A 17075-nucleotide genomic window follows, 5' to 3' on the forward strand; every position below is an offset into this window, starting at 1 on the left:
CTGCTGACATGCTGCTGCTGCTGGCTTGCTGCTGCTGCTGCTGAGGCTGCTGCTGCTGAGGCTGCTGCTGCTGACATGCTGCTGCTGCTGAGGCTGCTGCTGCTGCTGAGGCTGCTGCTGCTGGCATGCTGTTGCTGCTGCTGAGGCTGCTGCTGCTGACATGCTGCTGCTGCTGGCTTGCTGCTGCTGCTGTTGAGGCTGCTGCTGCTGCTGAGGCTGCTGCTGCTGGCTTGCTGCTGAGGCTTCTGAGGCTGCTGCTGCCATGCTGCTGCTGACATGCTGCTGCCGAGGCTGCTGCTGCTGCAGCTGTTGCTGCTGCTGAGGCTGCTGCTGCTGAGGCTGCTGCTGCTGCAGCTGTTGCTACTGCTGGTATGCTGCTGCTGCAGCTGTTGTTGCTGCTGGTATGCTGCTGCTGAGGCTGCTGCTGCTATGAGGCTGCTGCTGCTGCTGGCATGCTGCTGCTGCTGTGAGGCTGCTGTTCGCTGCGAGTCCGCGAGAGGGCGCTGCGATTACTATTCAACGCTGTTGAGAGCCGGATGAATGAATCAATGTAATCCAGGAGAGGTCGTGTGATTATTTTTCAGGAGGGTCCCGCCGCTACATTTGGGTTTTTTTTTATTTCGAGATGTTTGGAGCCGATGAATTATGAGTTGTGATTTTTTTTCGCGTGTGTTTAGTTTGTCGTTTTTAACGCGCACCTCCGATGAGCACGTACGGGTACCAAAGAAGTTCAACGTACATTCAGATAGTATGCGAGAGGCAAACCGGAGCACTCGGAGAAAACCCACGCGCGTAAGGGAACAACACTCTATCCCCCGTCCCCCTCGCACGGCCCGTACAGATGGAAACAGATGGCGATCAGTCTACTTGCTGCACGGCCTTCTCCTGACCAGTCCAGAGTATTGCATTTCCTCCGTGCCCGCGCGAAGAGAGTTTCACAGCATCCGTGTGCGTGGTGACCTATCAACCCGCGCTGCAGCAGAGCCACCAAGGCCGGGCCAGTGCGTTGACCCTGCCAGGCCGATGTTTATCAAGTGGCGTGGATGGGTGGCGCGTGTGGTTAGCGCACTGCGCTATGGGAACTCGACACCCGAGTCTGATTCGCGGCTGCGGCTAACACAAGTGGCGAGTGATGTCTTGGCCGGGTCGTGAGACCAACCACCCCCCTCTCCACCCCCTTTCTCTACCCTCTGAAGAAGGACGCTTGCCTGAAAAGTCAGCCTATTACACTTGTTTCTGTTGAAGGCTCCACATGATTTCAATGTTAAAGGCTCCCATATACTTTAATGTTAAAGGCTCCATTAGACTTCAATGTAAAAGGCTCCCATATACTTCAATGTTAAAGGCTCCCATAGACTTCAATGTTAAAGGCTCCCATAGACTTCAATGTTAAAGGCTCCCATAGACTTCAATGTTAAAGGCTCCCATAGACTTCAATGTTAAAGGCTCCCATAGACTTGAATGTTAAAGGCTCCCATAGACTTCAATGTTAAAGGCTCCCATAGACTTCAATGTTAAAGGCTCCCATAGACTTCAATGTTAAAGACTCCCATAGACTGCAATGTTAAAGGCTCCCATAGACTTCAATGTTAAAGGCTCCAATAAACTTCAATGTTAAAGGCTCCCGTAGACTTCAATGTTAAAGGCTCCCATAGACTTCAATGTTAAAGGCTCCCATAGACTTCAATGTTGAGGCTCCACTAGACTTCAATGTTAAAGGCTCCCATAGACTTCAATGTTAAAGGCTCCCATAGACTTGAATGTTAAAGGCTCCCATAGACTTCAATGTTAAAGGCTCCCATAGACTTTAATGTTAAAGGCTCCCATAGACTTCAATGTTAAAGGCTCCCATAGACTTCAATGTTAAAGGCTCCCATAGACGTCAATGTTAATGGATCCCATAGACTTCAATGTTAAAGGCTCCCGTAGACTTCAATGTTAAAGTCTCCCATAGACTTCAATGTTAAAGTCTCCCATAGACTTCAATGTTAAAGGCTCCCATAGACTTCAATGTTAAAGGCTCCCATAGACTTCAATGTTAAAGGCTCACATAGACTTCAATGTTAAAGGCTCCCATAGACTTTAACGTTAAAGGCTTCCATAGACTTCAATGTTAAAAGCTCCCATAGCCTTCAATGTTAATGGCTCCCAGAGACTTAAATGTCAAAGGCTCCAATAGATTTCATTGTTAAAGGCTCCCATAGACCTCAATGTTAAAGGCTCCCATAGACTTCAATGTTAAAGGCTCCCATAGACTTCAATGTTAAAGGCTCCCATAGACTTCAATGTTAAGGCTCCCATAGACTTCAATGTTAAAGGCTCCCATAGACTTCAATGTTAAAGGCTCCCATAGACTTCAATGTTAAAGGCTCCCATAGACTTCAATGTTAAAGGCTCCCATAGACTTCAATGTTAAAGGCTCCCATAAACTTCAATGTTAAAGGCTCCCATAGACTTCAATGTTAAAGGCTCCCATAGACTTCAATGTTAAAGGCTCCCATAGACTTCAATGTTGAGGCTCCCATAAACTTCAATGTTAAAGGCTCCCATAGACTTCAATGTTAAAGGCTCCCATAGACTTCAATGTTAAAGGCTCCCATAGGCTTCAATGTTAAAGGCTCACAGACTCAATGCACTTCGACTGAAATAGCAACGTTCTGCTGCTCTACGGATACGATATCCAGACGCGTTAATCGGGCTTGGTCCATGGTAGACCGCAGGTAATTTGTAATTCTACATTTTTTTTTAAATTACATTTTCCTCACATTTGTGTTACTTGTTTATCTGTTCATTCGAGGCCCACTTGTGTCCGGCTGAGCCCCCAACGCGTCGCATAACGCTGCCACGCGGCCGATAGTTGCGAACACGAGTCAAATGCGTGCATTCAAATGACATTCACGTCGGTATCCCGAATAAAAATACAACTATTCAACTTTCTTATTGCTGTATATTCATTTTCGGAAACTCGGTATATTAAAAAAAACACCACCAATAAAAATTATTTTTTTTTAAATCGTCAAACGCGCATGACAGTGCCAGCCGAGCCTGAGGCTGTGCACCATCTGCCCTGGCACCGGGCTTGCGCTGTGCAGGAGTCTCGGCGGTGATTCTTTTTGATCTTGTCAAACATGTTTCGCTGCGTTTCCTACATCACGTGCGCGGCATATGAGAACGATCACGTCGACAACGACGGGCACTGCGAACGCGGCTAAAATTGCCTCTCGCGTTCGGATGTTTGGCGGATGACGTCGTCGTCAGCCGTGATCAATCCACTGCTGGACGAAGACCTCCCCCCCCCTCCCGCAAGCTCCCTGCGGCACGAGCTAAGCTCCTCGCTCCATCTCCGACAGCGGACGCCCTTCTCTGTGCGCGATCCCGCCTCTGGTTTCCACAGCTCGTCCTGAAGTATCGTTGGCTCGCGGTCGTCCCTTGCGGCCGTGACGTCGTTTGTCCTGCCCAAGCCAGCCCGCTTGACGCTCCACAGGCAATGACATAGCCTGAACAGAACTGTTTGTACGTTGAAGTTGTTTTTCTCTCTCTCTTTCTCTCGTCGTACTGGGCCAACCGCGCTCATGGGAGATGCGGCAGGACAACAAACTAACACACACACACACAGAGAGAGCAGGTCTAAAGAAATGAGCTTTCAATCTCAGAAATTCGTTTTAAATTTAGACTTTTGTGGAAAGTGCTGTTAGCGAGTAGCACCTATGAAGAGGGGGGTGGGGTGGCCAGCACCACGCCCGGCCGCCTTTAACACTCAATGCGATCTCCTCTCTCACCTGCATATCTGCGTTTTCGCCGAGCCACGCCTTCCACTGTCTCTCTCACCGTGCAATTCGGAATTAAGAATCTTTACTTCGACTGAAGGAATCCGTTGAGCTGTGAAGCCCCCCTTCTTGTGTCACAGGTGTCCAGCAGAGGTCGCAACCGGGTACCCGATACCCGTACCCTACCCGATACCCGGCTACCCGTACCCGGCCGGGTACGGGTACCCGTTTGCGACCCTGGTGCGGCCGGGTACGGGTAGGCCGTGAGTCACCGAGGAGTAACCGTTTGTCACTCATTTTGGGTAGGGTACGGGTATGGGTAGCGTACGGGTACCCATACCCGGCCGGGTACGGGTACGGGTACCCGTTTGCAACCCTGGTGCGGCCGGGTACGGGTACGGGTAAGGAATCAAAACCCGTTTGCGACCTCTGGTGTCCAGTAAGGACGGGTCAGCAACTCCGAGCGTGGCATCTCGTCCCCAGCGCTGCCTTGCCACTCACTCTGCAGCTCGTGTTTGCGCCGTTCTCTATTTGCCATTGTTCACATGTTTCTGACCCACGCAAGTTCAAGTTCATTTATTAGGTATAGCCCTGTGAGCCATTCGGCTCTTGAATCGGGTGCAACCGCAACCGCAACAAACAAAAAACAAAGACATGAACAAGAAAACATCTTAAAGTGACTATGCGCAAACAGAAAATCCAAGAAAAGACAGCAACATATTGCAGAAAAAGCACCGTACACCAACACTGTGTGAAAAAATCCCAGTGGGATGCAAGTCAAACAACAACAACCACAATAAATGACGTAAACAACATGTACCACCAAACTCTGCAGCCATAGCAGGCTGCATGAGTCACTCCACAACAGCAGGAGGGAGCATCAGCAGATAGCGCGACATACGCCGATTCAAACGTTATTCTTGAGCACGCGAGTTTGCAAATGTATCAGCATGCAGAGTAAATCCACCAGGCACACAAGGGAATCGACACTGAAAGCTCTCCACAGAGAGAGAAAAAGAGGGAAATAGTCTTAGGTTTTTTTCGGTAAAGTCACGTAGGTAAAAAATTATAAATTAAAATTAATTAAAGTAAAATAAAAAATAAAATAAAAATCACGACGTTTCGGAGGCAACACAAGTCTCCGTCATCAGGTGGGACCGTCACAGCTAGATTTACTGTATCAAGTGATTTGCTGTATCAAGTGCAAGTGATTTGCTGTATCAAGTGATACAGCAAATCTAGCTGTGACTGTCCCACCTGATGACGTAGACTTGTGTTGCCCCCGAAAGAAACGTCGTAATTTTTATTTTATTTTTATTTTACTTTTATTAATTTTAAATTTAAATTTTTTACCTACGTGACTTTACCGAAAACCCCTAAGAATATGAATCCTTGCAGTCACGAAAGCTTCAAATCTAGAAAGAGAGGGAGGGCAGTTTTCACGGACAACACTTTTGCTTGCACTGCCTTGCCACCGACGCAGCAGCCCAGCGGGTTTAGGAGTCTCACAAATCTGTGCGTGATCCACCAACCCTCACCGCCAAAACGCCGGATCACAGACCCGGCGTTCGGACGTCCTATGGTTCAGTGGCTCCCGTCCTGGGCTCCTCTTGGACCTATCTGGCGTTGGTGTGCAAGGCTCGTGCGAAGCGGATCGCTAATTCGCACCGTGGCACAACCAAACATCGAGTGGCGTTGTGCCTCGTCGCCACTGCCCGGCTAATTGCCGGTCTCTGCCGACCGCCCGCACTGGCTTGGAGTCCCGCTTTCAAACATTTTCATTGGCGCATGATACCTCCCCAATAACATATTTCTTTTTGCAGGGTTGGCAGCGGCCCGATCGTCCAGAAATAATCGCAAACCGCACGGCTTAACAATTGCGAACCGCACCGCTCTCTGTCATTGGCACCAAGTGATGGACCACATCCGGCTAGCCCGAGGCCCCCCCCCGGCCCTAACGAGGCGCTTTGTGTGCTCATCTGCCTCCTCCACGCGGCCAGCGAGCCTGAGTGTTGTTTGCACGAAGACCCCGGCCACCTGGCGTCTCTCCATTGGGCCCCGTGCCTCGTATTTAAGTGGAGGTCCCATGTACTGGCCCTTCGTCTCTGTGTCTCTGTGTGTATCTCTGTCTCTCTCTGTGTGGCTGTGTCTCTCTCTGTCTGTGTGTCTCTCTCTGCCTGTGTCTCTCTGTCTCTGTGTCTGTGTGTGTGTGTCTCTCTCTCTCGGTCTTTCTCTGTGTGTCTCTCTCTGTGTCTCTCGCTGTGCCAGGGATCATGAGGTCGCTCCTGGCAGCAGCGGCGCTCCTGTGCGCGGTCGCGTGCGGCGGAGAGGGCAGGGTCCAGAGGACGTTGGATTCCGGTACTGGCAGTCTACAAACACTCTATAAACTATAAACTACTACAAACTATTCATTTTTATTTACCAGGTAAGGCCCCGCTAAGCTATGTAGCTATTTTTCAGAAGCTACCTGGCCACAAATGATAGCTCAACGAGGTGTCTCATGTGAAAATTGATTGCAGCCAATATATATAATATAAACGCACATGTTTATGTATTTACTATATATATACAGTACGTATGTCTGTATAATAGGTGATGGAAATGTGACGGTACGTGACGCTGTTTTCCCGGCACTTCTCAAAACACTCGAGACGACTTTTACTTGTGGCTTATGTCGTCGTGTCGGTATAATGTCCATTTAGTTTCATGATAACCCTCCACCACCCGACAGAACCAATCAAATCAAGATGCCACGTTGAGCGAACACGCCAATTGATTTTTTTTTATCAAAAAAACCGGAAGGCTATTAGGGCTGATAACAATGTTGTATGAATCATCATCATCATCATCTGTTAATAAAACAAAACATCTCAGCTCGGCATCACATACGGTACCGACAAACAGCGATCGAACCTCAAAGTAATCGAATTATTGTGAATCATACTAATGGTCGCGAAAGCCTAAGTACGTGAAATTAACCAATCACTTTCCCCAACACCGCTGGCAGGAACCTCTTCAATACCTGTACTCGGATCATTCTGCAGAGGGGAAGCAGCAGCGACCGTGTGAGGACGAATCGATTTCACAGTGGCGCTCCTTAATTTAAATTTCGACCACGGTCTATAATGCAAGGGGTGATCCATGTATAGATATAAACAATGTAAAAGTAAATTCCTGCTTTAAATGTGCATGTAAGCGGTGCTTATCCGAGACAGTGGTGACAACTCCACGTTCATATGGCGGGGGCGAGTCTAAACTTTTTATTTTTTTACGATCGCGAGCCACCTTGGCAGGCTCTCTAATCGGGGCCACGAGGACAACTTTGGAGGAATTCTGGACAGCGCAACTCGTCCTGTTTCCAAGCCTCTGCGCGTCTCACACGCAGTATTAATGCACGTTATTTAGTCGTTATTAAGATGTATAGACGACACTTTAGCAATATCCAATCAGCTCAGAATGGGAATCTGATTATATGTATTTATAGTGGAGGAAACCGATGAGCTATGCAGCTCTTTTTCACAGATGTTGAAGGGGGCGTGCCACGGTGGCTAGGAGATGTTAACTACCTCACCTTGTATACAGGAGGTCGCGGGTTCGATCCCGACCCGAACACCTTTATGTTTGCATTCCGCGGTGTATCTCTGTCACGTGGATTTTTCTCCTGGTCCTCCGGTTTTTCCCACCTCATTTAAAATCAACATGCGTTTAGAGTATTTGGTTGCCATATATTTCCACGTGATAAGCCACTTTGTTGAACTATCACTTGTGGCCAGGTCGCTTCTGAAAAAGGGCTATTATATAGCTCAGTGGGCCTTACCTGATAAAATTAAATTAGTTTCGTTGCATAAAGTAATTGTGACTGAGTGGCTGATGTAAACTCCAATTATGTTCCATGAGGACGATATGGTTGATAGTTGGCACACGTGTATTGTGGTATATGCTTTTAACAAAACAAAAGTGAGAACAATTCTAGATTTGAAGTTTTCGTGACTGCAACAAAGAAAAGTGAAAACAAACTACGATTTGGACCCTCAAACAATATTCTGATCGTGTCGTCTGGTTTCACTCATAGGGCAGGCTCAGCCTAAAGTTCTACAGTGCTTTGAGTCTCGTGTTGTGTTGGCTGGGTCACGGAGCCCGCAAGCGCAACCATCGCATGCCCAAGCAGCTTCTGTTTGGCCGAAAAGAGGGGGCGAAATAGGCGCGGCACGGGCTTGAGAAGAGGTGGACTGATGCGGTCCATGAGGACTTGGCGAAGACCGGTACCAGTGGTGTCAAGAACGGCCTCTGTGGAGGATGAGGTTCATTAAGGATGCTACTGGCCAGTTGGAGGCAGTCGCCCTCCAACAACAGCAGAGGGCGGAGGAACGACGCTCACAACAACGAGTGGAGCACCGTGTGGATTAACGCAACAAGTTGGCGCATTGGGCAGTACAGGTGGTGCATCTGCACATGAGTTTGTCCAATGGCCTTCTGCCAGCAGCGATCCTTCCACACTTTACGTAACAGACTCGAAGTGCACCTAGCCTGGCACACGCGCTGTGGTGATATCACGGCCACTCGGTGCATGGTGTTGTCATACTTGCACTTAAGCTCATTGACGTAATGGTTTGGCTCGTGTGTTCTGCTGTGCCATGCAGGCTGGGGAAATGACATCGAGTGGGTTCAGACTTATGAAGAGGGCCTTCTGAGAGCAAAGGAGACGTACGTACCCTCTGATGACTTCCACACATCTCATAGCTCATTTTAACACGCAGTAGGCTTTTGCGATCAATATCATCCATAATACATTTTTTTTTGGGTGGGGGGGGGGGTTAGATCGCGTAAATATAAATGTGTCGTTAAACCCGCCACCACGCGACACATGCCCATTGAAAAAATAAAAGGACTCACAAGTGATGCCGTCACATCTATCCGCCTGGTATACAGGAGGTCGTGGGTTCGATTCCGACCTTAACGCCTGCTGTATATTTGGAGTTTGCGTGTTCTCCCCGTGGTCGCGTGGTTTTGTCTCCGGGTCCTCCGTTTTTTCCCCTCCACATTTACAATCAACATCACGCGTTTTGAGTATGAGGCTGCTATACATTTCCACACGATAAGCCACTTTGTTGAATTGTCATTCGAGGCCAGGTCGCTTCTGAAAAATAGCTAAATCGCTGAGTGGTACTTACCTGGTAAAATAACAAAAAATAAAAAAATTATATTGTTTTTATATACATTTTCCATTTTAAGGCTACACGGTGTTATTGACGAATGTGTTGCGTTTATGTACAACGCACAAATACATGTATGTGTATTATGTTGACCTTATACTGGTAGGAACCTCCTGGTTACACCAACCCACAAGGGATTATTGTGTCCGTCTGTCCGTCCGTCGGGCATCCCAAAAATGGGAGGGGTGGGGCTGGGTGGAGAGGGGAGGGTGGGGAGGGGCTGGGTGGGGAGGGTGGGGAGGGGCTGGGTGGGGAGGGTGGGGAGGGGCTGGGCGGGGAGGGTGGGGCTGGGTGGGGGGTGGGAGGGGTGGGGCGGGGTGGGGTGGGGCTGGGTGGAGAGGGGCTGGTCACCCCGTGGTCCCCTTATAAAACTCAACGTTTAACCTACTCACGCCGGCTTGTGCCCGCCCTCACAGTCGGCCATATTTCCGGAAAACACCACGCCGCCGTTGACCCTGGCCATTGACCGAGCAACCCAACGTTCCTACCAGCTCACTCCGCAGGAATGTGTTTTCGCATGTATGCTGAACTTATTTCGCACCGTACGTAGCCAACCGCGCTAATCGGAGGTGCAGCGGGGGGGGGGGGGGAGACAACACTAAACACACAAAAAGCAGTTCTAAAGAAATGAGCTTTCAATCGAGATGATGATTTAACAGTGCACATCTCTCCAGTGGCGTCCTAATCTCGGAACGAAGAACGTTCCAGACGGCCGCAAAAGCGCGATGTGAATGCGCTCGATGCTGCGCCCGCCTTTGTTCGATGGGCCGCGCGGCGCGAGGATGACCGGAGTTCACGTCGCGTTTGTTTTTTTATACTCCTCGACGAACGGAGTCCGATGGCGGTGATGACAAAAAATAACACGCTTTGCTCTCACGCCCGCAACGCGTGCCCTACAGGAGGCAGCCGCTCATGCTCATCATCTGGCTGGAAACCTGCCCCTACAGTAAAGGTGAGCCTGCGCCACGGAAGGATGTGGGGAGCTGATGGGACTTGCCGATGGACCGGTAGCGGCAGTGCCGAGATCGGCCTCTGCCGTGGAGTTTCGTGATGGAAGTTGCTTGTCAATTAACGCGTTATTTAATATCTGCAAGTTAACGGAAGCGGCAAACGCGTACCGGTAAATGCCGCGCATTTGATTGCTTGGTCCGGTTTTGTGCTCGCGTGCAGAATTGCGCAACAGGATGAGTCAACACAGAGCCATTCAGAAGCTCGCCTCCGAGAGCTTCATCTGCCTCAACGTTCGGGTCGGTGACGACCCGAGGCCGCGGAGCTCACAGTTTGGTGCCAAGCTGTCGACGATTCTTGACGATGACTTTCAGTTACAGTTGATGTATATACATACAGGCTGCTGAAAAAATATGTTCCCACTTATATGGGACTATCGTTTTGCATTGAAAAAATAACAAATAATACACTGTTATATTTCGATTTGTCAAGGCGTCCTCCTCTTCTAACCCAGCTTAAATATACGCTTAAATATACGCTTAAATATACGCTAGATATACGCTGCCAAGCTTGGTGGTGTTCATTCAGACGCTGTCTTTCCGACAGCCCTGTTCTTCACCTGAGAACGGCTGCTTGCGTTGTGGCCGAAACGTCGTGAGAATTGTAGTTTATTATGTTTTATTTTTATAATTTTATTATTTCCCTTCTACGTTACTTTACCGAAATAACCAAGAAGATGAACACTGTTAAATGATAACAAATGCGATGTTAATAGCTTCAGAAAGTCAAAGAGTCTCCGACTTGTTCGCCATCATTGTCAACACGTGCCTGGAATCTTCTGCAGGTGGTCTCCAGAGCTCGGAGGCACATTCTTGTGGTGTTGTTGCAAATTCTCGAAAGTGTTAACATTGTTTTGAAGCACCCTGTATAGCACACTTGACCGTTTACACAGCAATATATCGAAAGCAACTCAATCCTCCCGTAAAGCACGTGACTTCTGTGTTGCCACCCCCACTTTGAATCCCTCCCCCCGCCCACTTTGAAAACAGACGCTGCTGCTCCTCTGTGCAACTCACTTCTGCTCCCGCCTTCCTTCTCTCGTCTTTCCTCTCTTCCCTCAACTCTCATCCCCATTCTCTCCTCCTCCTCCCTCCTCCTCCCCCCTCCTCCTTCCTCCCTCTTCTTCCTCCCTCCTCCTCCCACCTCCCTCCTCCTCCCTTTCTGCTGCCCTCATCCTCCCTCCTCCTCTCTCCTCCTCCTCCCTCCTCCTCCCTTCTCCTCCTCCTCCTCCTTCCTCCTCCTCCTCCCTCCTCCTCCTCTTCCTCTCTCCTCCTCCTCCCTCCTCCTCCTCCCTCCTCCTCCTTCCTCCCTCCTCCTCCCTCCTCCTCCTCCCTCCTCCTCCCTCCTCCTTCCTCCCTCCTCCTCTCCCTCCTCCCTTCTCCTCCCTCCTCCTCCCTCTTCCTCCTCCTCCTCCCTTCTCATCTTCCTCCCTCCTTCCACCCTCCTTTTCATCCCTCCTCCTCCCTCCTCCCTCCTCCACCCTCCTCCCTCCTCTTCCCTCCTCCTCCCTCTTCCTCCTCCCTTCTCATCTTCCTCCCTCCTTCCACCCTCCTCCTCCCTTTCTGCTGCCCATCTTGATCCGATGTCTCTCACAGGCCGAGCCCAACGATCAGAACCTGGCTCCGGATGGTCGCTACGTTCCCAGGATCATGTTTGTGGGTGAGATCCCTAACCTGAGACGGGGTGTGGGTGTAGATCCACGGGGGGCTGGTGGATCACGGAAGGATGGAGCCGCTGCGTGTGTGTGAGTAGGGAGAAGTGGCGCAGCGGTTAGCGTGCCGCGCTACGAACCCGGCAGAGACTCGATTTCGACTCTCGCTCGCGGCCAATACCGGTGACGATTATCTGAACCGATCCTGGGCCTCCGCTAGATCGACTCAGCCTCAAATGAGTATCTGGTGTGGTATGTGAACGTCGCCACTGGGCAGACAAAGGCGGCCGGGCGTGTTGCCTCCGAAACTTCGTGATTTTTATTTTATTTCTATTTTACTTTTATTAATTTTAATTTTTTACTTACGTGACTTTACCGAAAAAAACCTAAGAATATGATAATGAAATATTGGTTTGCCCTATCTCAATCAGTGTCCATCGCTTTCATGGATGAGAAAGTGCTGCCCTCTACTGTGTAGACCAGGGCACTCGACGGCCTCCCAGAGGTGGCTCTGTCTTATTCGCTTCCACGGAGCGTTCTCTCACACGAACGGTTCGTCTCGCAAAGTGACAGCGATAGCAAAAATCGGCATCACGTCGTGGCAAACCATGACGTGGTAATTACCCACGCGGATTTTCGCACGGGAATTAAATTATCAGTATCGGGAGTGTGTGCAGCCACTCACGTGCTAACCTCATGACGTGACGCCACCGTGTCTTCTCCACCTGTCCACACCATCATCACCTTCACCCCGCTCACCTGTACACCTTCGCCAACTTGCCACAGACCCATCGTGGACCGTGAGAGGCGACATCACGGGCAGATACTCCAACCACCTGTACCTCTACCATGCGGCAGACGTGGATCTACGTGAGTGGCACTCGTGTTACCCGAGATTGGGTGCGATGGGCACGGATCCACACGGAGACTGAACATGTAAATGCAGTGGTTCCCCTCGTTATTCGCGAACTTGGCTCTCCGCGGTTTTGGCTATCCGCGAATTGCATTTGGAACTCGACACGACCACTGCATCGTGAGAGAGAATGTGACGAGATTAAGTGATAAGGTAAAGTGACGGGGTAAAGTGACGGTGATGATAAAGTGCAGCATCATCATAATTTAAGGTAAGTTAATTTATAAACAATTATTTAATACTTTAACATTTATTTTAAATTTACGTTCTGTTCATGAAATCCAATTTTTCGTATTGTATTATAATAATGTTCATGTATTTCATTGCGTATTTATTTATTTAAGATAATTTCATTTGCAAATGTGACTGTATTCAGTACTCACAAATATTTTAAGGGGCATCCCCAGTGGCAGCTGTCCCTTTGCAGAATAAGGTGTTTTAGCACGTGGCCTGCAATCTGGTATCAGCCTGCCAGTCGGTAGAGAAGAATTCCATGTGTAATCCTAATTGAGTAATGCTATTGATGATGATGATGATAAAGTTGGTGATGATGATGATGATGAAATCTTTGTCGGTTGTGCGTGTCTCCTAGTCTACAAGTCCATGAATCGGGCCCTGCAGCTGCTCAAGGATGAGCTGTGAGCGACACCCGGGTGCAAGCTGGTGCCGGGTTTAATCAACCTGGTGGGATGATGGGTTGAGTGGACCTTCATAGGTGGCGATAATAACAATCACACAACTGGTAAATGTTGAAATCTGTTGAGAACCACCCGTAACTTGTGTAACGTTATAAGGCTTCTGTATTTGATTCGGCAATGGTTATGTAACGGATAAGATAATGGTTCTTTATTGGGTGAGATCATGCTTTTGTTTGGGATGAATAATGGTGCAAAATCGTGAGGTATCATCGTTCTGTAGCATGGGACAATGGTTGTTTTATAATGGATGAGACACTGATTCTATATTGTATGGGACAATTCTATTATTCTTTAATAGTGAGACGATGGTTTGTCATGGAATAAGACGATGGCACGAAATTGAATGATAACACAATGAGTGGTTCGAACTTGGATTGAGGCAATTTTGTGGAGTGGATTAGACAATGGTTATATAATGATGCTTGAGAATGCTTCCATAATGGATGAAACAGTGGTTTCATACTCTTTGTTTCTTTCGGTAAAGTCACGTAGGTAGAAATAAAATAAAATAAATCACGACGTTACGAACGCAACACAAGACGGGCGCTTGTGTTGCGTTCGAAACGTCGTGATTTATTTTATTTCTACCCACGTGACTTTACAGAAAGAAACAAAGAGTATGGATTCCTGCAGTCACGAAAGCTTCAAATCAAGAGTGGTTTCTTATTGAATGAAACAGTGGTTCTGTATTGTATGAGACAATGCCTTTGCAATGGATGAGACTCTGGTTCTATAAAAATGTACATAAAACAACGTACAATAAAGAACTATTCCAGTGTAAAGTTACGTTTTCAGTGTCTTCCAACCTATAGATGAGATCAGTGGCATAGCAGTGTGGTCGTATATGGAACACGGTGCCAGGAATGAAATATGTAAATCATCGCGTGGGTTTGTGAGTAATGGGAAGTAAATTACCCATTGTCCCATCAAAGGGAAGTTTGTAATCAGTATATACATAATTTGCTGTGATGTGGTTTATAGATCAGATGCGTGGACATTGCCAAAGAAAACTGAGCATAATCTGAAACATGTGCAGAGAGGCATGGGAAATGTGCAGCCAGACCTAAACTAAATTATTATTTTTATTTTACCAGGTAAGGCCCACTAAGCTGTATAACTCTTTTTTTAGAAGCGACCTGACCACAAATTATAGCTCAACGAAGTGGCTTATCACGTGGACATTTATAGCAGCCAAATACTCTAAAACGCATGTTGATTCTAAATGTGGAGGGAAAACCCGGAGGACTTGGAGGAAAAACCACGCGATCACAGGGAGAGAGAGAGTGCAAATTCCAATTATACAGCAGGCGTCAGGGTCGGGATCGAACCCACGATCTTCTGCCTACCAGGCGAGGTAGTTAACATATCGCCACCGCAGCGCAGAACAAGTAACTGACACAAACAAAATTAGAGATCTCATGGACTAAACAAAGTAAGTGGTGCTTGGGGCAGGACACGTCGCTACAATAGGGATGATGGCTGATGGTCGAGACTAATGTGGGAGTGGCAGTCCAAGGAGGGAACGCGCCGAGCTCCTGTGCAGCTGCTGGGTGGATTATTTCTATCGTGAGACCACGAGAGATGGCGACGGCCTGGAACAGAAGGCCTTCATCCACCAGTGGATAGATCATGGGTGACGGTGGTGACAATGAGATGAATGTACGAGTGGTGAAGGATTGAGAGAATTAGCACGATTAAAATGAATTGTGGACGAATGAATAAGCGGAAGGGGATTGGGGGTGGTAATGGATGAGCGTTCACGTCACCCCCCTCATCAACCCCCCGCCATCCCGGGGAAGCTAATCCCAGTAAATAAGCAACATTGGTCCAACGTTTCATGTTGAGAGGGATGATCCAATTATTCTAGATTTGAAGCTTTCGTGACTGTAAGGATTCATACTCTAAGGTTTTTCGGTAAAGTTACCTAGGTAAAAAATAAGTAATAATAAATAATAGAAATAATGATAGAAATAAAATAGTAAATCACGACGTTTCGGAGGCAACACAAGTCTCCGTCATCAGGTGGGACTGTCACAGCTAGATTTACTGTCTCAAGACTTATTTTATTTCTATTATTTATTATTATTTATTTTTTACCTACGTGACTTTACCGAAAAACCTAAGAGTATGATCCAATGAGCCAAGGCCGTAGCCATGGAGTCCACATTGGGGGGAACCAAATCTTCCAGGGGGTCTCGGCCCGCCCCCCCCCCCCCAGAAAAAAAATATCTAAATTTGAAAACTAATTTCCTGCCATTTCCTGCCTAAAATATTAAAACATTCACGAACACATGGGATGGACTTTTCATTTATTTTTACAATAATGTCTAATAGTGTATTGTATTACATTGCTCTATTTTTTCTTTGTTACCTTTTCTTGTTTCATTGTAAGTAATGGCAGAGATTAGGGATTAATAAAATACAACCATAACCACAATCATATGAACAAAAATCTATGCATTGTTATATGAAGACAAGTCCAGGTATTGTGGCCAAGGTTTAGCAAATTGTTCTTTTTATTTACATAGCATAGCAATTATTCATTTTTTAAAAGATTGTTTATAGCAATATATTGGGGGGACATTTTCAGCATATTTGATGTGTCCCCCCCAATATATATTATAATTACGGCCTTGCAATGAGCAGACCGACGAAGTCTGCAAGCTCTAACTCTGCAATCTCTACGAAATCACGGATCTCAAACGCACACGCTAAACACTCCGGTAAAGTCACGTAGGTAAAAAATAACAATAATAAAATGAAATAATAATAAATGAAAATAACTAAATTAAATCACGACGTTTTGGAGGCAACACAAGTCTCTGTCTTGAGGTGGGACCGTCACAGCCAAATTTACTGTATCATCTTCTTGGTTCTTTCGGTAAAGTCACGTAGAAGGGAAATAATAAAATAATAAAAATAAAACAATAAAATAATTCTCACGATGTTTCGGCCACAACGCAAGCAGCCGTCCTCAGGTGAAGAACAGGTCTGTCGGGAAGACAGCGTCATTCAGACGCTGTCTTCCCGACAGACCTGTTCTTCGTTGTAAGAATTATTTTATTGGTTTATTTTTATTATTTTATTATTTCCCTTCTACGTGACTTTACCGAAAGAACCAAGAAGATGAATCCCTGCAGTCACGAAAGCTTTAAATCGAAATTTTACTGTATCATGATACCGAAAAAACCTAAGAGTATGAATCCTTGCAGTCACGAAAGCTTCAAATCTGCACACGCTAAAATGAACAAGTGCTCTATACGAGCATCTCACGAGTTTATGAACGATTACGTGAACTAATGAATAGCTAAATGAACGACCAAAGAACCGATTGAACACACACGTTAAATGAACCATCCTTTAAATTTAAATAAACTGGCCACCTATAATGCAATGTCAGCAATATGTATAATAATAACCCACACCTGTCGACCCTTCGTCAGTGCCCTACCTTATTACAGACCAATTCAGGACCTTATTGGTCACCCCGTGCCCGCATAAATCTCAACGTTCATCCTACAAAGTCCCATCACAAGGGAGAAACACAAACAAATAAATATTTTTGTGCCCGTATTGAAACGGCTGTACGCCGTATGGACCTGAAAACGCAATTTTCCTGTACAAGAATACGGGGTAAACCGTATGGGTTGAGACGGTATGCTAATGCTTCGTCATACACTTTTAGTTATTGAAGGGTTTCTCTGTTATTCAACAACTACTCTTAGGTAACTATTAATATACCAATTATAAACTCTTCATTCTGAAAGTTTATTTTTTATCTTAAATATAATTCTCATCAGGCCCCGCGTTGTGAAGTGCAATCTC

The 17075-nt window shown here is 47.1% G+C and overlaps 1 protein-coding gene across 1 annotated transcript; it reads left to right on the forward strand.

The window, feature by feature from the left end:
* Nucleotides 1-5854: 5854 nt before the first annotated feature.
* On the forward strand, nucleotides 5855-13683 carry LOC144938059 (anterior gradient protein 3-like). Its single transcript, XM_078865753.1, has 7 exons — nucleotides 5855-6125; nucleotides 8408-8471; nucleotides 9880-9932; nucleotides 10151-10227; nucleotides 11584-11647; nucleotides 12426-12509; nucleotides 13145-13683. Exons 1-7 carry the CDS (start codon nucleotides 6041-6043, stop codon nucleotides 13192-13194), a joined length of 477 nt encoding a protein of 158 aa, XP_078721879.1. The 5' UTR covers nucleotides 5855-6040; the 3' UTR covers nucleotides 13195-13683.
* The last annotated feature ends 3392 nt before the right edge of the window (nucleotides 13684-17075 follow it).

Source organism: Lampetra fluviatilis, chromosome 21 (assembly GCF_964198595.1).
Source record: "Lampetra fluviatilis chromosome 21, kcLamFluv1.1, whole genome shotgun sequence".
Taxonomy (NCBI): Eukaryota; Metazoa; Chordata; class Hyperoartia; order Petromyzontiformes; family Petromyzontidae; genus Lampetra; species Lampetra fluviatilis.